Source organism: Meleagris gallopavo, chromosome 10 (assembly GCF_905368555.1).
Source record: "Meleagris gallopavo chromosome 10, MGAL_WU_HG_1.1, whole genome shotgun sequence".
NCBI lineage: Eukaryota > Metazoa > Chordata > Aves > Galliformes > Phasianidae > Meleagris > Meleagris gallopavo.
The window spans coordinates 7,947,802-7,975,308 of NC_139413.1; the positions used below are offsets into that span (position 1 = coordinate 7,947,802).

Genomic DNA, 27,507 nt, shown 5'->3' on the forward strand with positions numbered 1-27,507 from the left:
CCTTCACTAAAGGTAAGGTCCTGAAATGAGACCTGCCATCCTTTTCATTTTTTGGTGAGCTTGCGTTGCTGTCTTGATGGATCTGAGGCGCTTGTGGTTTATTTATTTTTTTGGTTATTGATCCAGTGGTGACATCTTGCACTGATGGATAGGAACAGCTAATGTGTTTATGTGGCATTGGCGTACTGCTCGTTGGGGAGCGTTTTTACCGCCCTACTTGACAGAGCTTCATAGAAGATACGCTCTTCATTTTTCTTGAAGTTCACTTTTCTAAGAATTTTTTGAAAAGTAGCGTGCACAGCACACACAGCTCAGCACAGCAAGGGATGCTTCTTTGACCTTGAGATGCCTTCAGCACAGAGAGATTTTTCTTTAACTTCACCGAATTAATTCAGCCAAGTTCATGAAAATTAACCAAAGCAATTCGCTGCATTTGTGTACTGTTAGTGAAGTCTATCCATCTCGGTATTCTTGTGGGGTATAAACGTGAGTTGAGTTCTAAGAAAACAAAGCAAATAAGTAGTACCTGATCTTCCTGTTTTTGCTTTTGCTGATAAGGGAAATTACAGGACAGCTAAAACCTTACTTTAGTCACCAAATAATTGGACATGATTTCTTGGGATAAGATCTCAAGAGAACAAAGGTCTGCTGACTCCCTTTGCACAGCCAGCTCTTTTGTTGCAGGAACTTGGAGAAGAGGGAATCTTTCAGCTGAAGACTGGGATAAATCAATGCTGAAGGTCCAATAGAACAGTTGGGCTCCATTGTAGGGTGCAAATACCCCTGCACAAGATAAATCCATTGAGAGTAGCAAGAAGCTATTAAAGCTTCTGTTTAGACTATCAAAAAAAAAAAAAAAAAAAAAAAAAAAAAAAAAAAAGAAGGAAAAGTGGAAAAAAAGGAGAAGAAATTGAGCTTTAATGCCATTTAATATACAGATTTGACAGCGGACAGCGGTCCTCTCACTCAGTTTCTGTGTTAGAGGACCATGGGTCATATAAGGCAGTGAAGTGTCCTGGGTGCTCCATACTGTGGATAGGTTCCATTTAGCTGTCTGCACTGTGGGAATGAGAGAGAAGTAGATAGTGTATTTTAAACGTTCATACTGAGAAGAAGTGCGTGTTAGGCTTGTTTGTTTGTTTGTTTTTCAACTTTGATGAAGCCTCTTGTTTCAAAACCTTATCCAGATGACAGGAAAAGCACTGCCAGTACTTTCAGTGCAAAGCAATGAAAAACTGAAAAACTGCTGGCGCATTATTTACTTTATGTGCTCCTCTTCACAGCCTTACAAATGGCATTCATCTGCCATGTATTGTTGCCAAAAGGGAGCTCTCCCTCCCCCCCGGCTACAGCCAGAGCTGAAGATCTGGTAGAAAAACAAATGCATAACGTTGAATACAATGACAGCAACAGAATGAGAAGAAATCTTGACAATATACGAGCAACGTTAATAATAGTAACCAGTATTATGAAAACAATCCTAGTGAAAATGCAGCGATAAGCTGAATACAGTGATAAACAATTCATCACCTGTACTGCCTACACAAAGTAACTAAAATCCGAGTTCCACAAACACAAATATGCCTTTTGACATTCTCTTGCACAGATGCACTGGCAGAAGCTCTGTAAGCCTCACAGAATTGTTCTTCCTAACATTTCCACATGCGGTCTGTTAATATTGCATTGTGCTGCTGTATACTCAGTCCTCAGGCCGCAGAACATTTTCTCATTTCCCTCTCTCTTCGACTCAGATTCAACAATGCCACCGAACACTCCTTTCTCAAAGTTGTCTATAGTCGTCTTGAAGGTAGGAGGCCACCTTAATTAATACTAGATAAAGAACACATACATACCTTTCCTATAAAATTTTTTGAAGTCATACTTACCTATTCTCTCCTTTCAACACATCTTGGATACACTAGCTGTCCTCTCTTGCACTGCACTTGAAATAAAGTCACACCAGATTCTGCTCCAACATGGTTCTGTTTGCAATAAAATCCAATGTAATCTCCATGGTAAAAGTAAACTTGGTTCTCATAAAAACTTTCCAGCAGCACATTATTTTTTTCCATTTCATTCTTTGACAAAGTGCACGGCTCTAAGGAATAGAGATATTCAGTGTTAATAAATCAATATCATTGCAACTAGAGTTGATGCTCAAAAGGCAGGTTATTCCCCATTCTCTTAAGATATTATACGTGAAATCACTGTATTTTTGGACACAGCTGACACGTAAGATGTACTTACTTAAAAAAAGCCAAACAAGGTTGTACTTGCTTCCATTAAAGCATGCATTCCTCTCTAACTGAAAAATGCAGTTGAGATCTTAATGGTGTTCCAGTTGACAACACTCAATCTATAAATACTGAGCATCAATCTATAAATAGATCACATCTAACAGCCAGAAATAAATGCTTATATATCTTATGTATCTTCTTGTGCCTACCTATACAAAGTGGTGGTGAAGTCCACCGGCCTTCGGAACAGTAAATTCTTTCAGATCCTTGCAAGAAGTGATAATCAGAGCAACTATACTGAACTGAAGAGCCATTGTCATACTGGGTCAGAGGTGGGAAAGTAAGAGCTCCATTTGCAATAGACGGTGGAGAGTCACATTTTTCTGTGGGAACTGGAATAACGTCAAAAGTCTTTATGAAACATTCAACATAAGAAACTAACAAATCAGCAGCTTTAAATTGCTGTCAGCACTACATAAATATCAACTCAGTTTATTCTCAATACTTTTACATTACGTCTCAAATCGGAATGAAATCTGTGTTATTTCTAAACCATGCGTTTCAGCTTTTACAGCTGTCTCTCTACAGCAGAGCTTTCACTTCTCTCAGCTTGAAGAACAGCTCCTCCCTCCCTTCTATTGCTTTCCCACCAGAGGAAGGCGTATTGTTTTTATTATGCTTGTATATATTTAACAACTATATTCAACACAAATTTAACAATTTATCTGTATTGGGTAAGGATATCTGTTAGATACTAAACTTTTATTACTATTTACAATACTTTCTAGGCCCGTACCGCTGAAGCAAGCGTTTCTGAATAGGTCTGAGATTGATGAAATCAAAAGGGCAAATGGAAAGCATGGTTTTACCTTGCAAAAAACATTTGGGGTATTTCAGCTTTCCACGGTCACACTGAGTTCTCCCAGGGGATGGCATGGTAGCATGGGGAAATTTGTATCCTCGCTTACATTCAAACTCAATGAGATCACCGTGTAGGAAGACGAATTCTTCCTGTCTCCATTTCAATTCTATATTGTTATTGTTCATATCAGTTACATTAAGAATGCACGGATCTAGGGAATAAAAACGATCAAGCAACTTCTTAACTTCTTTTGTTAAAGGAGTTGGGAAAAATGGAAATAAACCCATGGTACTAAAATATTTTGGAATTTTGTGAGAAATAACATTTTGAATATATTAAAAAAAGAAAAGAATACGAAAGTAAAGAAATGGACTAATGTAACAAAAACTAATATGCAAAAAAACACCTCAGAACAGTAATTCCCAGAAAATACAAACTTCTGATACAATGTTTTCTACAAATATTTTTAAACATCTGGCACGCTTCATTTTGAAATAAATAACTAAATCTTAGATACGTTACTTATTGGCATTATCACAGTAGATTAAAAACTTAAAGTAAACACACTTAACAGTGGATCCCAGTTGGAAAAATGATCACTTTTTTTACAGGAAGGAAAGAAGAAAATACATTTATTGTATTTTTTCCTGTAACGCTTACCCAAGCAAGTAGGCCGTTCTGTCCAGTTTCCTTGTTCACAGTAAACAGTACTGGGTCCATCCAAAAAATGGTAACGCTGGCAACTGTATTCTACTGAGCTACCATTTTTGTAACTCGGTAATAAAGGACCAAGGAGAACACCATTTTTAATCACTGGTGGAGAGGTACAGTTTTGCTGTATTTCTAATACAAGGTAAGAAGATACATAATTAAATCTTTAAAATGATGTCACCACTGTGAAGTATTTGAATAGCAATGGAGTTTGATCTAAAATTTGCATACAAATAAAGGGTCTGACAAGGTCCACAATTACCCTACTAAAGTGCAGGCAATTTTTATTCGTTCTACACTTCTCATCTATGTACACTCTTAACTCCTGCTGGTTTACAGTCGATACGGACTAGTTGTTTGGGTGCACTGAGACCGTCTCGATTTATCGCTTGAAATGTTAAACCCACATGGAGTTCAAAATAAACCGCGGTGAACTATTAAATAAAGGATCAGCAAAATACCCCTGAATTTGCACATTCAGACAATAGAAACAGAAGCAATACAAAATGATTGCAGTTAAATGCTAATGCATGTAAGAAAATTACATATACAGCACTGAAATATCGGTTTAGTTCACAGTCTCTGGAAATAAGAAAGAACATTCTTTCCTTCAGGCATACTGCTAAAACGATACACGAAGAATATGCAAACATCCTCAAGAGTAAGGAACGGTAGGGTAGCAAACAAGTAGTAAGGTTAGTCATAAAATACCTGTAACAGTATTAGAGAGCATTGGATTTCCTATTAAATAGAAAAGCGTGTTTGTTTCACCTACTCATTTCTTCACTGCGATACGTTTTGCTTGCCCTTATCGACGCATCTGCCTCAAATGCTGGTGTCTCAGATTCCCCTAAAATCACAGCAGAAACTTAGAACCAGATTCTTTGAAAATAATTCATTTTCAAATATTAACCAAAAAAAAAAAAAAAAGAAGAAACAGAAAAAAAAACCACTAAGTGATAATCTAGCTCATCCTCTTAGTGCTCAGCGCTTGAACTCTCAAGCATTTATCAAAGGAGGACAAATAGCAGGTATGGAAACTGTGACTATTGAGAACATTAAGATACTGTTTCAAAATTATTTCTTTTCAGCTGCCAGAGGTACTAACCCATACAGATAGGAGGTGACGTCCATTTTCCTTTTTCACACTGGATTTCCCCAGATCCTCTTATTTCATATTCACTCTGACACTGTATACGAACTCTGTCGCCATTGTGATATGTTCTCCTGACTGCGATGATATGGGCGTGAGGAGGCAGTGGTGGCGGAGGACATTTATTTCTTACGTCTGAAAATAAAAAGTGCATTCTTTTTCTCAGTAAGCAGAACTGTAAGCAGAGCAATTCATTTAAACGCGCAGTGTGCAAGTCAATGTTTTTAGAAGGCATTTCTGGTTAAACCAGAGGAATCTCTTAGCTTCACAACTCATTTACTAAAATGAAGATTTAGAACAAAAATGGGATTTTACTTTCAACAAATATAAAAGAGAGGTATTATGATATTGCACTGTTATAAACAAGCTGATAATCTCTTGTGTACTCAGTAAAATGTTCTCTCGAAGTATTCAGGTAACAGAGATTTTCCACACCATCCATTAATACAATACTTTACACAGCTGATGTAGCAATTCTAATACCACACAAGCAATGAAAGCAGTGACTCATTTCCTATCCTCAGATGAAGTTTGTAATCAGTATCGCCTCAAAACTAGATTTAGGCCACATTTTCATTTCTCCTGAGCACTCTTTCTTTACACTCACCCGAGAAACAGTTCTGAACAAATGCAGGGCTGAGGATCATACTGATGTGTCATTTTTTTGAGAGATTTTATTGCATTTTAAACCCAAGCATGCCTTCTAGGAAAGGAACATAGATTTCATTGTCGTACCAATCACATTACTTTCTACAAGATCGGCTACGAAGGAGTACCGTGCTCAGCTTTGGGCTCCTCGCTATGAGAAGGATACCGAATTAATTGAAAGCTGGTAAAGAGACTGGGAAACCAGACATATGAGAAATGGCTGATGGAATTGGGATTGTTTTCTGGAGAAGAGGAGGCTGAGGGGATACCTCCTCACTCTCTACAACCACCTGAGAGGAGGCTGCAGCAAGGACATCGTCTGTTTCTCTTCTCATGTGACAAGTGATGGAAAGTGAGAAAACAGCCTCGAGTTGCTCAAGGGGAGGTTTAGGTTGGACGTTAGGAATAATTTCTTCATGGAAAGAGCAGCTAGGCCTTGGAAGACACTGCCCAGGGAGATGGTGGAGTCACAGCCCCTGGAGGTATTTGAGAGATGTGTGGGTGTGCCGCTTAGGGACATGGGTGGATCTGTAGTCTTAGGTGGACGGTTGGGTCTTTCTTCCAATCTAAATGATTCAAAAACATCAATTTTACTTAAAAATGCACTTAAAACAGTTTTTTGTTTTGTTTTGTTTTTGTTTTTAGGAGAAATAATCATATATTCTTTCCTCCTCAAGCATCAGAAAGAAATCCTGTAAAATTACTGTTCTTAGTACCTCGAGAGGTGTGCTCTCATCTCAGGAAGCCTCTACGCACACCTGAATAATCCTTCAAGTAATCTGAACAAGGTTTACCTTGAACTCTAAGGCTGAGCAACTTCCCCTCTATTGCTTCCTCCCTCTTTTCCAGGAAAAAACACATGGAAGAAACAGCAGGTATCAGTACCTGCTCAATTGTTAGATTCCACCTAGAACAGGCGGAAGCAGCCTAATTCCAATCATCATTTCCTCTTCCCCACCATTTAGAGTTCGTGCTCTTCTGCTAACACTTTATTTCTGCTTAGGTTGTAAACTGGTACAAGAGCTTATTTTTATTTTGTATTCAAAGAAAGCATTTCACTTCAAGAAAGCGCTGGAGAATTTTACATATTACAAATGTAAAAATAAGGTACCTTCACACACTGGAGGATCTGGATACCATCCAAAGTAATAGCATTGAATCAGGTCAAATTCACTAAAAGAATAATTTTCCTCACAGAAAAAGTGAACAACATCTCCTTCTTCATAGATTTTCTTCACAGGATAGAAACCTCCATGTTCTATTACACCCAAGGAGGGGCAGGTTTTTTCTAGGGAAAAAAAAACATTAAAAACTTTTTTATCCCAACAGTTTATAAAACATAAATTTTTTATTCAGTTGTAGGCTATGTCACATTTCAAAAAGAATTCATTTCAAGTCCACTACATACTCGTGCAGTTTGGAGTAAGGGACCATCCATGAGCGAGGCAAACTGCTTCTTCTGTAGTGTTTCCTCCCGCGGTCTGGTATCCCTCATCGCATTTATACAGCAGCGCTTCATTCACTCGGAGCTCTCGCTGGGTTGTGAAGTAGTTGCCATGATGTAACTCAGGTACTTGGCATGACTCTTAAATGAATAAGAGACGTGTAATATTGCTGGTTTTTCCCCCCCCCCTTTAAGCTTACTTATCTAAAATTTCCCTTTAAAGTGATTGTATCTGAGGCAGTCTTTGGAAACAATGAACAATTAAAAATGCAACAGTTTACATAGGTTTTCTAGCGTTCATTTGGGTGCAAAGTTTGGACAGAAATGGGCTCATGTGAAACAAAATTATCTCACCCATACTGATTCCACAATTTTATCTATACCAATTCACAAAACAAGCAGCATGAAACATCTGACAGCTTCATCAGATGAGGTACAGCCGGGAACTTACTTCGGGAATATTCAAATAACCTAACAAAGGCAGTTTGACCTTACAGGTACGGGAAAGACAGCAGAATTTTATAAACGTATATGAATTAAAAAGGAGAGAAGCACAGTCCTACCAACTTTCTTAGTACAGCTTGCCTGGGAAGACCATCCATCTGACTGACATTGTACTGTATCTTCAGTACCACCGCTGGGGGCGTGGTAGCCTTGATTACATTTGTATTGTAATTTCTCATGTATTTTGAAGTACGTCTCTGTGCCGTAAAAAATGCCATGTTCCAGAAGAGGCTTATTACATTTTTCTAAATGAAAAGAGACAGTTTGGTTAGGAATAAATAATTAAGGTAATATTGTCTCTGATAGGCAAGAAAGAGGGGTTTTTAAATAATCTCCAGCCCATTTCATTTTCTTGTTTTACTGAAATGCTACTGCAATCATTGAACAGATGGTAGTACCACAGAATATGTCAGTCTGGAGCTAAGGAAGCTCAGATGCACGTCTGCGACTAAAACGTCAGTTTTTTTTCCCGAGCTAAGTTACGCTGGGCAGCTTTCTCAAAATTCTTAAGAAGCATATGTGGTAAGAGTCCGTAGAACATATACTAGCATTAAACAATTCAATGTATGAATATACATAGCGGGTTTCACCTCGACCTAACTTAGGCATTTTTATCCCTACTATTCTGCACCTTTTGTCCCCATATGCTTAAGGAAATTGAGCTAAAATAGTTTTCTGCTGGAGGCAACAATGAAATGAAGAAGCTAACTCACTGTAGCATTGTGGCACTGGAGACCATCCCTTTGCTGTACAAGTTATTCTTCCGTCTTGAGTCCCGGTTTCAGTTGTATAACCAGCCACACAAGAATAGGAAAGGCTTTTTCCTTTACGCATAGGGAAATAGTGACCTTTGAAGCTGTAATAATACGGGGCAATCCTTCCATTTTCTACATGCGGCAAATCACAAAGTTTATCTGCAAAGACATGACATGTGTATTTCTCACTAAAAATCTCATCCCGTCTAAGAACGTATTTGTTTAAAAACAGTTGGAGCGATTCAGGCTTAGAAAGGGAACGAAATACTGCTTACAAGGTCAAAGCTGGTGTATTTGCAGTCACTGTTAAATGAAAATAGTATTATTCTAAAGTTATCATACTGTACGTTTTTACTAGAGCTCATCCTTGGCATGAAGAGTCTTATAAGACTCACTGAAATTACAATACATCGAAAATATATCTACCTACGTTCTTTAGGTTCACAGAAATACAATCATTGGAATGAAACTTCCTACTATGAACAGGGCAAAATGGATGCAGGGCACGTTTATTTGACTCTCTGTAGCCTAGAAGATGTAAGCACGAGCACCTTCTACTGAAAAACCATTCTGATGCACAGACCAAAGCGAAGTGGAAACAGCGTCAAGAATTAGCTACGCAACAGCTGCTCACTCAGCACGGCGAACCAACAGGAGGTAATACAGAAGACGACTCGCTGAAGGAAGGAAGGTTAAGAACAGAAGTCACAGTTCAAGCAGTACACATTCTAGACAGACTCAGGAATTTCAAACCGTATTGAAAACAGGGATAGGAAATGTGAAACACCAACCGAGGCTAACTTCTGCAGGCACCATTTAACTTCTGCTCTTCTGCTCGATGGTTAGTTAGAACAGCCCAATTACTGAGACGCCAGCGTACGTAATGTCTAGGAGGGCAAATTTCCATTCATATAATGCCCCAAAGTAGCTCAGATACATTTCCCAAGAAAACTCTTCTTAATAGAAATCTGGACCTTTCCGTTATACATCTTCAAAGTGTACGTGCGAATCTGTAGCTCAGTCAAGCAGCAACAACTGATCCACGATTACCAGCGATTTCGCAACAAAACCATATTTAAAAAGCAGTCTTTATTCTCGGTCAAGATATGAAAGACACCCCACCTTAGAACCCTAAATTGCACATCCCACATTCGATGCGTATTTATCAGCAAAAGAATTCAGTGTTTTTACCTTCCGCAAAGAGTTTGCCTGAATTCATCATAACTAGGAAGAGAAGGCAGCTTTTAAATCTCATCTTCATTACCGTCCCCATCAATAGTTTCCATCATCTGCAAAAACTCCCTGACTATCACTTCCGTAAATGATTAACAGAATTTTCAATGGTATTCACAAACGCTGTAATGCCCAGAGTGTTTTGTAATTCAAGTTACTTCACCAAAAACTTTATTTTTGTTTTAATTCTCCACAAGCCACAACTAGACGTGCAGAACTCTACTCCCACTGGACATACTTTATATCAGTAAATGGGATCGAACTTGTTATGTAAAACTAGGCGACAAACCGAATGGAACAATTTAAACCAGTTGAACACTGTTCCCATTAGAGCCTCTCGAATTCCAAGTTTAAAGGGCATTCTGTTATCAGGTTACTATTTACCTTGGCCGCAGCAAGAAGAAATAAAAAATTCCTTCCCACATACTCCTTTGCATTCTATCCGTAATTCATTCTGGAGGCCCTAATATTAATGAGGACATAACCACGTAGCCACTGCTCTTTCCTGTCCTTACGTTCCGTAGCACAGCCATCCACCTTTCCTTTAAGCAAAGAAAAATGTTGTCTAAAGAAGTTAGATTAAATTAGTTAGATTAAATGAGTTGTTTTTACGGGCGTTCTGTACTGTCTGTTGAAAGCAGACAAATGAGCCTCAATTTTAAGCTGTTAGGAACAAGGATGTCCATTCTTTTTCTTATTCCTTCCTAGTTAAATAAATAAATAGTGTTTGCAATATTTTCTATAGCGTGCGATAAGAAGAATGTTAATTAAGTTTTCTTAAATGGAAAAAGGAAACCTGAAGTATTTTTTACTAGCGGAGATCTTTAGACATGAACTCTGTCACTCCTTTTATGCGTTTCATGTCTTTCCAACCAGCTCGGTGCATTAAATTTGATTCTGACTTTACTAATAATGCTAAATGATACTTGACTTGCGTACAGAAAATAACCAGGTGCTTACTATGTTATCAATCATATTGATGATCAACTCAGAAGTTTTTTTTTTTTATATGCGCAAACACTTACCAAGACTTATTTGTACATCTGAAAGTCTGCGTGGGTTGCTTTGGTGTCATGCTAATTTGTGAAGCAAAATTCTATTATATAAATCTGAAATTTATGCATCCGGGGAACTTCAAGTCAAATTTGTACTGCATCACAGTGCGTTTTTTTTTTGTTTGTTTTTGTTTGTTTGTTTGTTTTCTGTAAGAAAACTGATTTGAATTGATATGTTAAAATTTTGCTTTTTTTTTTTTTAAACAGAAAGAAGCTGTGATTAATTCATAAACGTTATTGCAAAGTATTTATTACTTTCTCCACCAATAATTTTTCTTTTGTAGAGAAAACAACGCATGATGGTTTATAAACGTACTGTGTGACTTACTGCTAACTGAGATGCCTCCTTCTTGATGAACTGTCAGTTGGTATTTGGGGTGGCTATTTTACTGTGGCTTAAATAGTTTTTTGGTATAAGGTTATGCAGAAGAAACTGATGGTGTGAGGTCACCAGCGTGTTTGTAGAGAAGACGTGAACGTGAAGCCCACAGCAAGTGGAAGCGTGTTTGGGCTTCAAATCTGGTGGAGAAAGTGAGCCTGTAAAATGTCAAAGACTTGAGGAACGAAACCAAAATCTGCTATTGTCCTCGTAGTTCAAGTCATCAAAAGATGGGTTTACTTTTGAATATGGAACTAGTGACGATGGGTTCACCGGACTTCATCAAATCTCACAATGGGCCACAAGTGTATTTTATTAAGGTGTACATTTTTGTTTACGATAGGCAGCATAAAGTTAGTATGTGTGCAATTTCGATACTCAAGTAAAATTAAACGTTCTGCTGTTCCTGTTTTGAAACATTCCTGTGTAAAACTGCAATAATACCGTCACACGGAGTGTATCCTTTCTTGTTGTATCCATTTACGTGCAATGTTTCCCATAGCACTCGACCACCTCTAACTTCTCACATAGAATAGGTTTGGGGAAGAGCTCATGCATTTTAGAGCCTGAATTAATCTATTAATTTAAAAAGTAGCACTTTTTCAGGAGGGGAAAAAAAAAGATGACTTATCAATTGGGTGAACAGTTGCAACGAACGTTCCTAATCAGAAAAGGCGGCTTTCAGCTTTTCCTTCAAAGGTCATATAATTTATTTAATTTCCAATACAATTCCTTAGCTTGTCTAAGCTAGAAGTGTTTCACTGATGTGTGTGGAGCTGTGCTGGGCTCACAGTGAGGACGTCGTCCTTTTCTTTAAATAAATCGTTAGAATAATATGTCGGTTTAAAATATGTCACAAAGCCATTATTAACGTTATTAAAGGCTCGATGTGTTTTTAGAATGTTTGATCACTGTTGTCCTACCGTATGAGGAACTGTCTTGTCGATTTTCTGTTTGTACATTTTTTTGTTTTTAAGCAGACCAAAATCCAACAGCGTCTCGCAACGCAGTAACAGAGTTCAGAACTGAACTATTAGTCACTGTTACTTTTCTGTCGTTCTTTCCATCATTCTCTTCAACGAGGTAGCATTGGTGACTTTGTGTGTGTGTGTATTTAGTATTACATTATCATTTAGTATTGGATTAGTATTACATTATCATTTTTCATTTATTGTAACATAAAATTAATACAGCCTATACCTGCTGAGTTTTTTTTCAGATACTCAGAGCACTTATAACATTAACCATCTTTCAATTCGGTTGTCAAAAGAACGCACGTCACTGCTAGGTTCTAGTTGTTCACACCAGCAACACGCCTCTGTGATGTTCCAGGTTCCTTTTGCGTTCCATCCCATCCAGGAGTTCCCAAGCCTGGGGAGGAAGCAGTACAACCATCGGGACTCTGGAACTGTGCGTAGAGCATTTCTAAAGTATTTGAGGCAGAGTATAAACTTCCTCATCTTAAAGATTCCAAGTCTGAAGGCTTACCTGATAAATGTATGTTAGTTTGCTTTTGAAGTTTCTAATAAATTATTTCTTTTCTCTTGATGTTACATTTTTCTTTTGTCGGGAGGTTTGTGAATGGGAAGGAGAAGCAAGACACAAACGCTTATTCTTTAAGCTTTAGGGTTTTTTTTTTATTTATCTTTTGCCCAAACTTTGTTGTCATTGTGTACAACGTGTTCATCGTGATTTGGGGTACGCGTTCATAGGCACCGGTATGAACTTCCCTAAGTCTTATGTTCAGCTCTTAACGGTTCAGGGTAAAACTGCAAGTAAATCCAAGGATAATCTCATTTCAGTGTAAATGTTTTTATTTATCTGGGAGACCAAACAGTACCAGTGTACTGGCATGAGTTTTTGCTGCATAATTACCGGTTTCCTTTGTAATTACCACCGTGGTTTACTCGGGACCACGTCCCAAGGTCACGCCCGTCCTTTGCGGGGCAGCACCCGGAGCAGCGCGCCGCCCGAGCTGGGGTTGGAGCGCCGTGCCCGTGGGATCGGGGCCACGTGCTGGGCGTGACTGACGGGTCGGTGCGGCACACGAAGGGCGCTTACATTACATTTCGGGTAGCCGGCGCCCCCTAGATCGCCTGGTGGCAGATCGCCTGGTGGCCTCCCGCTGTCCCTGAGCAGGAAATGGGTTAGTCTGTCACGTCCTCGGTCACAGGCTCCTTTGCATAAGCCGCTCGTGCGAGCACGCTGCACCAGGCTCCCCGCTGACGCGTGCCCTACCTGCGGGAAGGAGCGCCGGACCGGGAGAAAAGGATGATGCTGCGCGACTCTAAAGGCGAAGTAGTTCATTTAAATTAAAAAGGAACAAAAAGAACGCGCGACCTTTTTCGCCTGTTGCCAACCCGTTCCCGCCGCGGCGCAGCCCCTCAGGCACGCGCACGGCTGCGTGGCGGGCTCGGCGCTCCGGCCGCTCGGAGATGCGCGTGAGGGGCGGCACCGCGCGGCAGCGGGGAGCGGCGCCGCGAGCCGGGCGGGAGCACGTGGGAGCGTACCGTACGGCCCGGTAAGCACCGCGGGGGAGCCGGGGGGCGGCCGCCGTTTCTCGACCTGTCTTGAAACGTGGAAAATAACCGTTTTGAAGCTTCTGAGCGCGTTGGGGATTTCAGCGTGGCCCTCGCGTTGTTATCGCTCGCGCTGAAGCTGGAGCAGCCGTAAGCCTTATTTCAAAGGAATGAGACCCTGCGTTCAGTCTTCTCCTTAAACGCTAGGTCTGATGCTGTTTGGGTCGAAATATATTATTCCTACTGCTTTGTGTGATTTATCTGACTCTTGATTTTTTTATTTGAGTAACCAAAGGCGTGGAGCTGTTTCCCTGCCGGTAAGACTCAGTGGCTACGTTCCATTAGGAACACGTAGCGAACCAGAGGTCACTTTAAGCATTCGCCAAACCATTTGTTTCCCAGGCGAAAATGACCAGGAACCTCCTTATTCCCTCCTTGTCCTGTATCGTTTCTGAGTCGTGATAGGTTTTTCTGATGAATGAGTACTTAGGGAAAAATAGTAACGTGTTGTTACTTGCTGAAAGTAATAGTGTGTGGCAGATCCTGTAGTAGCATTTCTTTATCGTTCTGCTTTCTAAACATGAAGAGCACAAAATGAGATCCCAAGTAGCCTAACGTAAGCTTTGAAAGCCGTTTGACTTCATTAATCTCCTTGATTTGGCCCTGGAGAAGAACTACGTGCACTCCCAAATGGCAGAGTACCTGAACTACCCCACGGACATCGGTGTAGCTGGGTTCCGGATCGACGCTGCCAAGCGTACGTAGCCAGGGGGTGTGAAGGCAATTGCAGATGAGCTGACAGATCTAAATACTAAATGGTTTTCTGCAGGAGGTAAGCCTTTCATTTATTGTGAGGAGGAGAATCTTTTTATTTTCTTGAGTTGACTTGATATGCATATTCTTATAGGAACGTATACGCTCAGTCCTCCAACTTAAAGCAGCTTTTGCTTCTGATAGTCCCGAGCACCCTGCAGCCTTGATACGAAACGATGTTGAGATTCAGAAATTGTAATTTGAAATCTCTCCTGTGACGGCGAGCGTTCACTGAAATGAAAAATGCCTCAGTTGTTTTGGGCCTCGTGGCTCTAATTAACCTGGAAATTTTATTTGGGATGTAATTTACAGCATTGAAGTAAATGTAAAAATTCAGTTGATTTTAAAAAGATAAGAATTCAGACTGTGATTTTTAAATTCGGAATGTCTAAATGGTAACGGAAGGTATGAACGATGATGACGGTCTGAGAGTGCATAGCCAGACTCAGACACTCCCAATTTTTTTTTTAATATGCTCGAGTAACAAATCCCACGAGGAACTAAAAGAAAGATAACAGTCTACAGAAGCTTGCAAGACGGACGTGTTGCAGACCTGAGCTTGCTCCGCAGGAGGGAGAGATCGGGTTTGGCACAAAGCCCATCTGACAGAAATCACTGACTAATTTCACCACTCAGCACACCTCTTGCATGTAAAACATGAAAAGAGAACTACTCATTTATGACCAAGTTATGTCATTTCAGCTGCAGGTTTCTCCTCCGAATGAAAACACTATCACTGCTAATCCGAACAGGCCCTGGTGGGAGAGATACCAGCCCGTCAGTCATCAGATCCGCAGTCGATCAGGCAATGAAAAGGAGTTCAGAGTCAAGGTGACCAGAAGCGGCAGTGTCGGAGTAAGCGTCTGGGAAATCTGTAATTGATGCACCGAGGTGTAGAGGAAATGCTAAGTCACGGCCTGAAGCAGTAATCGAGCACCTGGTGGGAAGGCAGGGCCAACTCAGGGATGCTCAGCTGCAAGCAATGCACCTGAGAGGCCTGTAGGGGCGGAGCCAGGATCCACCCCTTCCCAGACCTTATTTAAGGGTTGGCAGGGGAGGCGAGGGCATTTTTTTCCAGAGATTCCTGCCTGCCTGAGCCCTTCCAAAGCTGAGCAGCTCTTTTCCTTCCTTTCTGTGTCTGCGGCTGCTGCGTTTGAGTTCTCATTGGCTTTAACCAAAGACTTTCCCGCCCTGCTATTACCACCTCATTCTAGCGTTACAAAAGGGCAGTTACTGCTCCTATTCTCAAAGCAGGATTAAACGGAGCATAAAGGGAGTGGGATGAAAGGTCAAATTAACAGCGGTGCGGTAAAGCTCCGGCTGTTACATCGCCAGCATCACAACACATACTGAAACGCAATCACTGCTTTTTCAGGTTCGTATTTATGTGGACGCCGTTGTCAATCGCACGTGTGGATCTGCGGCGGCTCAGGCACCTGCGGGAGCTGTCAGCGCGGGGAACAGAGGGTTTCCTGCTGTGCCTTACTCTGCCTGGGATTTCAGTGGTGGCAAACGTCATCCTGGAAGTGCAGACACCGAAAATCGTGGGGATATGTATCAGGTAACTTTCAGTGGCAGCATTTTGGTGTGGTTTGTTTTTTTTTGTTTGTTTGTTTGTTTTTGTTTTGTTTTTTTGGTTTTTAATTTTGTTGTGTAAGGATTAGAGTAAAGCCAAAGAAAGGGAGTAGTTTATCGCGGGTCGAACGCTTGGTCACCTTACTACTGAGTGCTGCAGTGGGCATTGTAGGCCTCTGTTCCGGAAAAGCACCCGTGCTGCACAGTATTGTAGGCACTGGGAAATCACAAACCCTCCCCAGGTGTTTTCTGTAGGCTTGTGAAGGAGAGCGTGTCTGAACAGACTGAGCCCAAGCCTCTCGGTCTGTCAGCGAGCTCTTTCCTACAGCTTGTAAAATCAGCTGCTCTCAGTAAGGAGGCGCATAGAAATTCGAGAGCTGTGCAGGATACTACCCTGGTTATGTCAGTCCATTTGGACGTGGCGCAGGTGATGGTTCTTCATCGAGGTTACAGCTCGGCATTCATCTGCTTTGCTGCGATGTTCTTCCAGTCACCGGGGACTTGCCTGACAGCCCCGGCTTATCTAATATGTTGGAGGGTAGCACAGCAGTTGCATCAGGCAGTCCCCTGGGGTGCACGTTATCACGCCCCGTAGACTTGTACGCAGTCGGTCTCTTCAGGTGGTCTCAGACTCGGACTTGCTCTTCTCTTACAGCGGGAGGGATCAGGTCCCCCATTCCCCATCTAGAGGTATAGGTTCCTGAGAGATACGGAAGGCCCGACTGCCATCCAAGATTGAGGCGAAGGACTCGCTGAGCACCTCAGCCTTCCCTACGTCTGTCATTGCCTTTTTTCCCCTCTCACTTATCAGAGGGAGTACGTTTCCTTTGGCTTTTGTCTTCTGACCGGTGTACCTGTAAGAAATTGCTTTTTGCTAAGCGTCGTGCCAAGTTCGGTTTCATCTGCGTGTCAGTTTATTTATCTCCACCTGTCTGGAAAGCATCCGTGTATTCTTTCCAGGTTACACGTCCCTATTTCCTCAGCCGGATCATTTTATTTTCCTTCTTTTGCCTTTTTTTTTTTTTTTTCTTCCCCAGAAGGCCACTACTCTGTCGCACCCTGGTCTCGTGCCCCCTCTGCTTGGTTTCTAATGCGGGGGCTGGAGAACTCTAGCGCTCTCAGAAAGGCATCCTTAAAGTGTTCCTCTTAAGCTTTTTTCTATCTCAGCATTTGCTATTATATATGTATTTTTTTTTTCTTCCATACGTGGCCTGCCGTAGTAATTTCATAGGCTCCTCAGCGTGAGGTAACTGAAAGCTGTGAAACATATCAAATGTTGCAGAAATGGAACCTGTCTGAAGTAATGCTGCTGGGCTGGCTTTATTCCTTCTTGGTGTGAGGAAAAAAAGAGCCAAGGAGTGTTAGATTTGTTGTTGTTGTTTTTTTTTTTCCAGTAGATTTCATAATGAAGGGGCTTTTAATATTGGAACTCATTTTCTACTTAGGTGGTTTTGTTGTTGTTTTTTATTGTATTCAGGATTCTGTATGCATTCTGGATTTAGAAACAATCACTCAGAGGAGCAGTTTTTTCCTTATGGGAGAATCTTTCAGTCACTGTCGAGTCTCAACAGATAAGCGTGGTGGTATCCGATCCCTCTGCGGCTGCTTCCGACAGGCTTTGCACCTTGTAGGGACTCAGTTTGTATTTTATCACCTCATTGAGATTAAGGTAGCTCTGGCTCTCTTTAGCTTGATAGAGAAATAAGCTAATAGGGAAAGCCACATTCACGGTCCTCACTTCATTCTCCTTGCCTTTAGTGAAACCGGAGGACAGAGGCAGAGGTTTTCTTCTGACACAAAGACAAAGGGAGCGAGTGTTAGCACAAAGCTGTTTCAGTGTTATTTCCTTTTTTCCTCAGCAGATTAAATTTTTTTTAGCTCCCACCATTCCCTAGTTAGCTGGTTGCCAACGTAAAGTTATCTGGGGGCCACGGAGAGGATGATGTGAATAGAATGTTAAGTTCTGACCACATAGGATATACGTGCAGGATCACAATTGGAGGGGGCTGTAGAGGACAGAAAATATTGGCCATCTGAGGGGCTTTACACCACACAGAGAGCGTAAGCACTTTAATACAGGGTTTCCAAATTTGAAAATGTAAGAGCTCAAACATCCTGCAAAAGCACATGGGAAAGTAAGGAGCCAAAATGTTTCTGTGGCAGTTAATCCCTTAGCTGCTAGACATTACATGTAAATGAAAAGACAATCTAGACTTTTCTTTTCCCAAGCGCTTATTTAATTGTAAGCAGCGTGTTCTGTTCTTAAAAGCTAACATTTTACTTTGTTCCTGTAAGGCAATAACTGCTGCCTGGAGAACATGGCAAGTGCTTTGCAGAGTAAAGAAACCGTACAGGGTGACGATGGCACAATGATGTCATCAAACAGCCACTTATTGGAGTGCAAGGTTATTTTCAACATCATAGCAGAACGTCAGTCTAATTCTAAACACAGCCATTTAATAGGGGAACAAAGTTCATTCTGGTGATGCCTGAAAAATCTTCAAGGTAAAATCACCTCTCTAAAAACTTCTGAAATTCTTGACAGGTTTTGGAGCCAGTTTGCCGTTAAGGATACAGCAATTAAGTGCCTTCCATGAGATAGATAACTGGCCCATCATGGAATTGCACTAATTAGGCCTGCAGCTTTTGTACGTAAAACCTCAGATCTGACATCCTAACTCACCGTAATTAATTGAATAAAGGTTCAGTAAGTCAGACAGCAGTATCATGAACGCACCTATACATTTGATCACTTCATTTTATTAGACTCCAGTTAAAAACAAGACTATGTTGAAAGCATGCCAGTCTGGCTCTCTCTCAGCAGTACCTTCTTCCTTGGGATGCATTTGACCCATTCTTGTGCTTTTTTGCCAGGCTTGCAGAGCTCAGGGTAGCTTATGTCATAGAAATGCAGTTAGAAGGATAAGCAGTAAGTTTTTTGAGACCCCTCTCTAAAACCTTGCTCTTTTCTCACTTTTCTTCCTTCTACCACTGTTTTTTTGTTGTGTCAAGTAGTTAAGAACCTGCAAACCAAAGCTAGTGAAGTCTAAGCAACGTAGATTGGTGCTGTAGTCTATTTTTGTTTTCAAATTACAAAAAAAAAAAAAGAAAAGCTTGATATTCATTGTATAGGTTTAGGGGGAGGGATTTATCTCTCAGCACAGTCACCTGAGTCAATGCACAAGTGAGCTTACTATGCATAATTACAACACTAGAGTATAGAAAAATGGAGAAGGTTAGAGTTTAATCACACTCTGTATTATTAAAGATCAGTGCTCCGTATAAACAAAAAAGGAATAAGGACACATTGTTTGTCACAAAACCCACACGAATTAAAGATTAGGGCTTCTATATGGTTTTTCATAAAAGTTAATCCAAAAAAGGAAACTCTTTCTACTATTCACTGATGGAAGAATGCACTTACACAGAGAGCCTGGACATACATTTAATGCAATGGCAGAATCCAAACACAGTTCCATTTCTTTTGCTAAAAAGGTAAATGCAGAGTAGGACAAAATTGTTTGCAGTAGAGTTTGGACTTAGTGTAGGATGATGGTTTGCAGAAACGAACTTACCAAGATTTGACACAAAGGCCTTCACCAAGAAACTCTAGTTGGAGTTACCTAGCAAGAAACCAGAGAATTTTCAGTGAGCTACTTTTTATAAAAAGGAAACAAGTTTTTATTGCGAGACGCTCGATGCTGCTCTACCAAATTTGACAGACACCGATATTCAAAAACTCAGCTGTAACAATACAAACACTAGGAATATCTCGTGATCCCAGTCACTGAGTAAAGCAAGCCTGACAAACTGTGATTTTGAAGTGGGTAAGTGAAAATTTGTTATTAAGTCTTGCTTTTGAATCTTTTACAGAACATCCAACTGGCCGATTGCAGAAGGGATAGTTTTTCCTCTCCTTCCCTGTTCCCTGAGATTAATAAACTAACATGAGTAGCAAGGGAATAAGTCAGGAGCACAGAAATAGCTGGTGCATCCCTTTCTTCGCGGTGAGGATTTTTTAAGTTACGCTGAAGACAGGCAGGTACCTACTTCACCCTAACAACTTCAGCTAGTTCAGTCTAATCATTCCATTTTATTCTTAGGCATGCTCATTGCTACATGTAACACAGAGCACTCTTGCCTTAGGTAGAGCAGTCTTTAAAAAAGAAATAGCACTAAGCTGATACATCAATTTTACAGATGTATCACCTGCTTCCCACCCCACAGAAGTAAACATTGTTGCTACCAGTATCTTTGGGACGTACCTTGAAATGCAAACACAGCTGATTATGAGTCCTCCTACAGTTCTGCTTTGGCAAGATGATAAAGTGGAAAACATGCCTATTAAAAATAGGCCTAATTTTTTTTTACCGATATAATTTTAAAACATAAAATTTAAGTCGCACCAAATTGAATTGGTGGGCAGGCACATTGAAGCATTGCCTTAAATACAAGGCAAGTAAAACCTTACCCCCAGAAGGGGATAGTTTCCTGTATTTCTATGAAAGTAAGAGTTAAGCTAAGTTTCCTATTACACATTTTTCCCCCAGTAGTAGTTCGCAAAACAGTTACCAAGAGCACCAGTTTAACTCCTTTTTAACTATGTCTGTTTAGGTTGCCGGTACTGTGAAACAGCCCTAGCATATACAAGACGTACACTTGGATGGACACTCACCATAGGAACATTTCACCCCCAGCTGCTTACCCAAGCCCTTTCAGAAGGGAAAACCCTCTGCACTCTGTAGAGCACATTAAGTGACTGCACTCAGTGACTTAAGCCCCAGACCAAACAAGTTTTACCTGAAATGTAAAGTCAGCTGAACTTTACCTTCAGGCAGAACACAGGGCCAAGAAGAGCTGGCCAAGAAGAGCTGGCTTCCATCTCACTCCCAGCCTAGAAGGAATATCACCACACAGGAGCCACTCTAGCACCCAGGTATGGTATCTCCCCACACTCCCACTCAGGGGAGCCCCTATAACCAGGTGGGGCTCCCCCCACACCCCCACTCAGGGGAGCCCCTATAACCAGGTGGGGCTGCCCCCACACCCCCACTCAGGGGAGCCCCTATAACCAGGTGGGGCTCCCCCCACACCCCCACTCAGGGGAGCCCCTATAGCCAGGTGGGGCTCCCCCTCACACCCCCACTCAGGGGGAGGCCCACCAGCCAGGGGGGCTCTCCCACTCAGGGGAGCCTCCCATGGCCCAGCAGGGCTCCCCTCTCAAAAAAATTTCCAATGCCGACCAGTGCTTCCCACCCCCCACCCAAAAAAAAAATAATCTCTTTGAGATAGTGCAAACCCTGGCCTCCAGCACCCAAAAAAATAGCCAAACAAAGCCCTACCAACAGTACCCAGCTACACCATTGCCACCCAAGTTGTACCTCCACAAAAAAAGCAAACAAACCAAGTAACTCAAGCCCACCTTAACCTCACCAGCCAATAAACCAAACTCATACAAAATTACAATCTCTACCTCCAGAGAAACCACAACTTGTATCAGCACTCAAGGCATTGAGTCAGGGGGAGTCTGCCACAGCTAACACACAACCTACAGGGCACACAGCAACACCCAGTGCTTACCTCTCAGATCATGACTTCCACCTCAGAAGAGCCCAGCTCCCAAAGATGTTGAGTACCCCTTAGAACACCAGCTGCACCAGGACCTGAGGAAAAAAAAAAAAAAACAGCTCTAGTGTCAGACTTCACCAAGACAGACAGACTGCCCCAGCACAGGAAATAGAAGTAGGACTCCAAATTCCCCACATAGAAGGGCAGGCAAAATTTCTCACCTCTCACTCCATCAATTCCATCCCTCCAGGAAAGGACCTGCCACACACCCTCAGGCTGAAAGGAAAGCACAGTGAAGCTTCACCTCAAGTGAGGACACAAACAGAAGGGACTTCTGTATCCCAGCACCCAGTCCTAGCTATACATTCCATCCCAGGAATACAGGTCAGACATTAAAGGATACAACTCACCTCAGTCCAAATGGCATCCTTCTCCAGCCCTAAACATACAGGAAGAGCACCAAGGGGCCACCCCGACGGGAGGCCCCACACCAAAACAGGCAGCCCTCAGGTCTAAGGGCTTACGTCCTTCATCCCACCACTGATGAAACCACTCACACATTCTGGCCAATCCTCAGCAAAAAAAGGCTTCACTGCTGCCCTCGCCCTGCAGCAAGATCAGAACCAGACCTGTAGGATTGAGAAGGGCTCTCCAGAGATCATCATACTCTGGGAGGACACTGGGCAGTCGCTGGTCTCTCATCCGTTCCTCAGAAAGGAGACGCTCCCGGTCCCCTATCGTCTTCACCGCTCTCTGCCAGACTCCACAAACTTCCCGTCTTTCTCGACCTGCAAAGTCCAGAGGTAGATACGGCCCCGCCGGGGCAGATCGGACAAGGACAATCCCCTCCCCCGCCCTGCCGCCCGCGCTCACTTTAACTCGCCCCGGGATAACGTCGGCCACGAGGGCGCGCAGCCGGCTCGCGGTGCCTCTCACCCGCAGGGACCGCACAGCCCTCTTTGGGTACCGGTCCCGTCATACGGTTCTTCCCCGCAGCAGTGAGGCCAACTCCAGCTGCGTGAAGAAGGTCTTACCGACTTTCTCGTCCCACTCTGTAAGGGACGCCCGTGGGACGTTTTCCGCATTAGCCGCCCTCGAGCGCTCCGCTCCTCCGTTCGCCCCCGGGCGCAGCTCGGACCGTTCAGCTTCCTCGCGTGTACCGCGACGCGGCCGCCGCGCCGATCTGTCTGTCCTGAAAAGATCATCACCAGCCACACAAGCTGTCAAGATAGGAACGATAAAGCATTCCTGAAGTTACACGAAACTGGGGGGAGAGGAAGGAGGACACGCACGGTCCCGTCCTACTCGCTGCCACTGCTGGATGCGGGACGTGCTGAAGCGCCCTCGAAACTCTTCTTGAGGACCGCGGCGGCCCCGTGCCGATCCTTCTAAAAAGCTGTGCGAGAGCCCGGCAACGGCAACGTGGCGAGCCTAAGAAATTGAGGTAGCCGAGCAGCGGCACTGCGCAAATCCCGAGCACAGAGCGCTTACCTGGGACCCCGAACGCCCGCCGGGTCGGGCCGACGAGAGGCTCCGCCGCGGCCCTCGCTCCGCCTGCAAAAACATAAACTTAAGTCTTAGCAGCCCTTCGTATCGCTTCTAGCCCTTACCAGCACGAAGGCTGAAGCAATACGGCCCCGTCTCGCTCGCTACCGCCGATGACGGCGGGAGGAACCGAAGCGTCCGGCTAAAAATCCCGGGAGGCTGAGAACGCCGCGTCTGGACTCGGGGAACCGAGCGGCGGACCTCCCGAAAGCGCGATGGAAGCCGGTACTCCGGCTCCAAAAAGCTGAGAGAGCCCGGCGGCAGCCCTACGCCGGCCCCGAAAACGGCGGTGAGGACAGCCGGACGGCTCGCCGCCTCCGCCGTCTCGTTACCTCCGGAACCGTTCACCGGGTCGGGCTGATCCTTAATGCGCGCGGTCTCTCTGCAACCTGAAACAAAACAATAGAGAACGTTATATAGAACCCCAAGGTTTCCTTCTAAAAGCAGCCCCTCGCGTAGCTTTTCGGCCCCGGCAGCACAAAGGAACAGAACCTGCACTCGCTCCCGCTCTCGCTCCGGCTCCCGCAGCCGAGGATCTCCGCGAAGCTCCTCGTGAATCCCAGCCGCCTCCGGCGGAGCTTAAGAGGCTTTGCGGCGGGCCCCGCCCCCGAGCTCCCGACGAGGCGCGGCTGTGCGCGGGCGGGCGCGGCCCCGCGGCACCTGGCGCTCGTTAGCGCGGCTGGGTCTCGTTACGGCCGGCCCGGGGCTCTGACAGCTCCACACGTGGTCTCCAGATCTGAATCACGGACTTCCAATTACAGTTTGTTACGCGCTTCTCCTTCTCGCCTCGTTGTTGGGCTCATGAGCAAGTTAAATAACTGTACCTAATTCAAACGGCTCGCTTGGCATTTGACGTGAATGACGTGACAGAATGACGCTCCGACGAACGCCCCCGCCGTGACGGTTTGCGCTCCGCTTTCCCTCGCCCCTCATCCAAAACAAAAACCCCAACCCCCCAAAGAACAATAAAAAAAACATGTATTAGACCTTTTGATCTCAGAGAAAACGTGACTAAAGATGGCAGTGGAAATAAGGGACCGGCAACGTGAGCAATGGCCGAATGGGTTAATGATACGCTCCAGAAAATTGCAGACCGGTGGAATAGAAGGGGAGCTTTGCAAGCAGTTCTGTGCCGCGCTGCTCCGGATTATGTTCCCGTGTCCTATAAATCGGTAGGATGACTATCCGTGAGATTTTAGTTAGCTCCGGTAATGGACACAAGCACTACAAAGAGAATTCAGTAATGAAATTCACCTTACGTAGCGGTTTCATTCTTACGTTTAAATCCCAAGAGTTGGACTGCGCTCATTTGTATCATTTATATTTGTAGAACTGCAAATGTTTTTACTGTACATTGTTATGGATATATTTTCACAGCCATCAGCAGCGTTGTGCCGAGCGAGGTGAGAGATGTCGCTGAGGCTGTGCGATATATTGCAACGTGCTCTGGGAGAAGGAGCGGGCTCGGCGACGGGTCCTCTTGCAGCTGTGCAAAGGCTTCAATTTATTCTAACATTATAAGGGAATTGCTCTGGGAGATGAATAGTGTCGTAGCACAGGGCTTAAAACTATTTGTCTGAGCTGTTGCTGCTTTAGGAATAGCAGCATATTCCAGTAACTGACACAACAAACTTCCAGTCGTTGAACTAACTGAAGTACGCTGCGAGAAAACTTGGTATTTCTTAGAGAGAGCCCTTTGCTGGACTCTCAGAAGATGTGCCTCGCATCACTTTTCTAATGGTCAGATGGAAAGAAGATAGGAGGAACTGAACTTTGAGTTACGATTAATGCACGCCAAGGGTGAGTCAAAAAGTGCCTTTTGTGTAATCCTTGCTCATTTTAAGTTTAGTAAAAAAAATAAGACAAGTTATGAGGGTTTGTTTTTTTTAAATGTACATATAAAATAATCATTTATAGTCACTAACTCAAGCAACAACATAGTTCTTTTTTAAATTTAATTTTGCATGGGATAATTGATTAAACAGACAGACAACTCCCGAGGACTAATGACAGGCCATCGCAATGCTATAAGGACATCAGAGGATGTCGAAGATCACAAAATAAGGCCACCTCTGTTTGATGGTTATTGGGGGTGGGAATGAATGTGGGAATGCAATCAATATGTAATACACGTGAAAATACAACCCGTTTAAGAACAACTGACCGGTGGAGCGTTCTAGGAGGGTTATCTCGACGCTGCCCAGGCCTTGCCTATAAGGAATACCTCGTTTAATTGTAACAAAACTTTGCTGATCGGTTTCTACTCGTTGAATTCTTTTAATCGGAACACTTCATTACTGAATGAAAAAGCGTGCCCCTCCGTTGCCAGCAGCAAGCGCTCATTTTTATTAAGTGCTTAATGACGCAGGCTATTGAAGTAGTTTAACCTCAGCTTGTCTCGGGACGCACAAAATAACCGGCTCTGTTCTTGCTTCTGCCTCGCTAAATCAGAGCTGCGCTCAGATTGAGGACAAAAGAAGTATAGAGAGGAAGAGCGTGGCTGTACCTAGGTTCATGTATTCGTGATGACGGATACATAAGCAATGTGATTTTTAGGCACCAGATTGTTCCTTAGCGGTCAAAAGCCGATCGGAAGCGCTGAGCTAATCCAGCTGCTGAGGTAGCTGATTTGAAGTCGGTAAAGGAAGTCGTTGGTGCGAACTGTTTTCCTCCGTGCAATCTGAACAATACCTTTACAGGTGTCATCTGTTATACTTCTAGCAAGAGGTGGGTTTAAGGCTGCCATGTTGTCGATACAGAAATAACGGTGCCGACGACAAATGCTGACCTGCGCCTCAGTCAAAATAGTGGATCCGGAACATGCAGCACAAAGTTTTGTACCTGCCCCCGTTATGCTTGAAGCATTATAAATGTTTTTGTAAATCTGACCATTACTGGTCAGACTAGGAGTTTGAGTACATTTAAGTAACCATCACTTCCTCAATTTCTTGCAATTTGCATCTGATCATTTTGGGGCTATATAAAATGAGGATGAGCTTCTTTGCGGTATCGTGGCGCTTAGACGCTCGTGTTCAATACCCTGTCTAATTACACTGACCCTATAATTGCAATTTCACTAACACGCCTGCTCGTAACAAATAGTTCGGAAACCTGTTTTCGTTTCCCTTCTTCCCTTGGATAGCTGCATTTTGAAGTTTGTAACTAAAATTAGGCGGATTGCATTCAATTCCATACACGAGAGAGGCTTTTCTCTTAGGCTCGTCTAAACAGGGTACCAACAGGCTTAAAATAGCTTTGGGAGATTTAAATGAAATGCCAAAGGAAAAGAAAGCTCCACACTATTTTACAGCTTTACATCAAAACGAGCAAGTCACTGTCAACAATTAGTACCGATTTTAAATTTTCTAATACACAGTACTAATTACGCTTACAATGTAAGCTTATAAATGAAACCGCTTGAGTTTCCTGGTCTCGGCTCTCATTTGAGAGCCATTTTCTACAGTATTACTTCATGATCACGCTTGTGGACGTGCACGCACGTTATCTGTTGGCCTGGAAGCTGCTATTGCAATTATGTAGGCTGCTATTGCAATTATGTAAGCTGCCTTTACAGTTACTTCAGGAACATGTTAGAAGGACCGGAAAGTCTCATCTTAGTATCAATGAAATGCTTTCACTGGACTTGCCCGCTTACTTGAAATGTACCTCTTTTCCACCTTTGCATTTTTCTGCTTTGAAGGAAATGTGGCTGCACTCGCTAGAAACGAGTGAAACATTAGTAGTGATATTCTTCGTTCTGCTCATAAGGCCTAGGCGAGATGACTTTGAGAAACTACGTTCAGTTTTTTGGGTACAGCGTTTCCGTTACGCCCTCTAAGCGGAACGCTTTGGTGACACTGATGTACGTTTGTCAGGAAATAGAAGGGAATACAAAAAGACCATGAATGCCGCTTCTCGGGAATCTTTAGCATCGACATTCAACAGTTGAATTTTCAGTGTTCGCTTTTCAGCGTTTCAAACCATGGAAAGTATCTAGAGCATCTGTCTGATACCAGAGAGTGGGAGGTTATTGGTTAATGGGTTTGGTTCTCTTGACCGTGCTCTGAGAAAACGCAATTGCTAGGCACAGCAGAATAGAATTTCAGGGAGATGCTGTGATGAATACCGTCTGTTCAGCTGGACGAGATGCACGCTATTATGTATTGATGATATGACAGTAAGAAATCTCACAAAATTACCTCCCTTAAAAAAGCAGGTCAGAGTTTCTACATTCACCCTCATAAGCATCCTTTGTTCCATCATGATCCTGTAGTTTAAAAAACAAATTTTTTTAAAGTTTCCTACAGTCACGCATGATCCCTCGAAGCTCGCCAGAAAGCGATCTCTAGCCCCAGGAAATCACGAGCCACTTTTAAAGTCAGCACGCTTTCTCTTCTTCCCACACCCTTCCGCATCAGGCAGGCCAACGTAAGTGTCACATGCAAACAACTAAGCAACTGTTGGTCAGAGTGAGAAATACCGTGATACTGTTAAGCTTCAGAGCTG

The 27,507-nt window shown here is 43.1% G+C and overlaps 2 protein-coding genes across 2 annotated transcripts; both read right to left on the bottom strand.

Moving 5' to 3' along the window:
- Positions 1–833: 833 nt before the first annotated feature.
- LOC100541871 (coagulation factor XIII B chain-like) lies at positions 834–9,627 on the bottom strand. The gene is made up of 12 exons (XM_010715669.4): positions 9,506–9,627; positions 8,273–8,473; positions 7,619–7,804; positions 7,020–7,196; positions 6,723–6,899; positions 4,919–5,098; positions 4,586–4,660; positions 3,760–3,942; positions 3,107–3,310; positions 2,447–2,629; positions 1,887–2,098; positions 834–1,059 (listed from the first exon to the last, which is right to left on the bottom strand). The coding sequence occupies exons 1-11, from the start codon at positions 9,585–9,587 to the stop codon at positions 1,887–1,889; spliced, it is 1,860 nt and encodes a 619-aa protein (XP_010713971.1). The 5' UTR covers positions 9,588–9,627; the 3' UTR covers positions 834–1,059.
- A 2,930-nt stretch (positions 9,628–12,557) lies between these two features.
- LOC104912375 (uncharacterized) lies at positions 12,558–23,934 on the bottom strand. Its single transcript, XM_085231809.1, has 11 exons — positions 23,826–23,934; positions 23,494–23,661; positions 23,334–23,390; positions 22,749–23,010; positions 22,491–22,648; positions 21,867–22,244; positions 21,678–21,732; positions 21,469–21,551; positions 20,717–20,782; positions 20,154–20,195; positions 12,558–19,511 (listed from the first exon to the last, which is right to left on the bottom strand). The coding sequence occupies exons 1-6, from the start codon at positions 23,932–23,934 to the stop codon at positions 22,030–22,032; spliced, it is 969 nt and encodes a 322-aa protein (XP_085087935.1). The 3' UTR covers positions 12,558–19,511; positions 20,154–20,195; positions 20,717–20,782; positions 21,469–21,551; positions 21,678–21,732; positions 21,867–22,029.
- Positions 23,935–27,507: the final 3,573 nt, after the last annotated feature.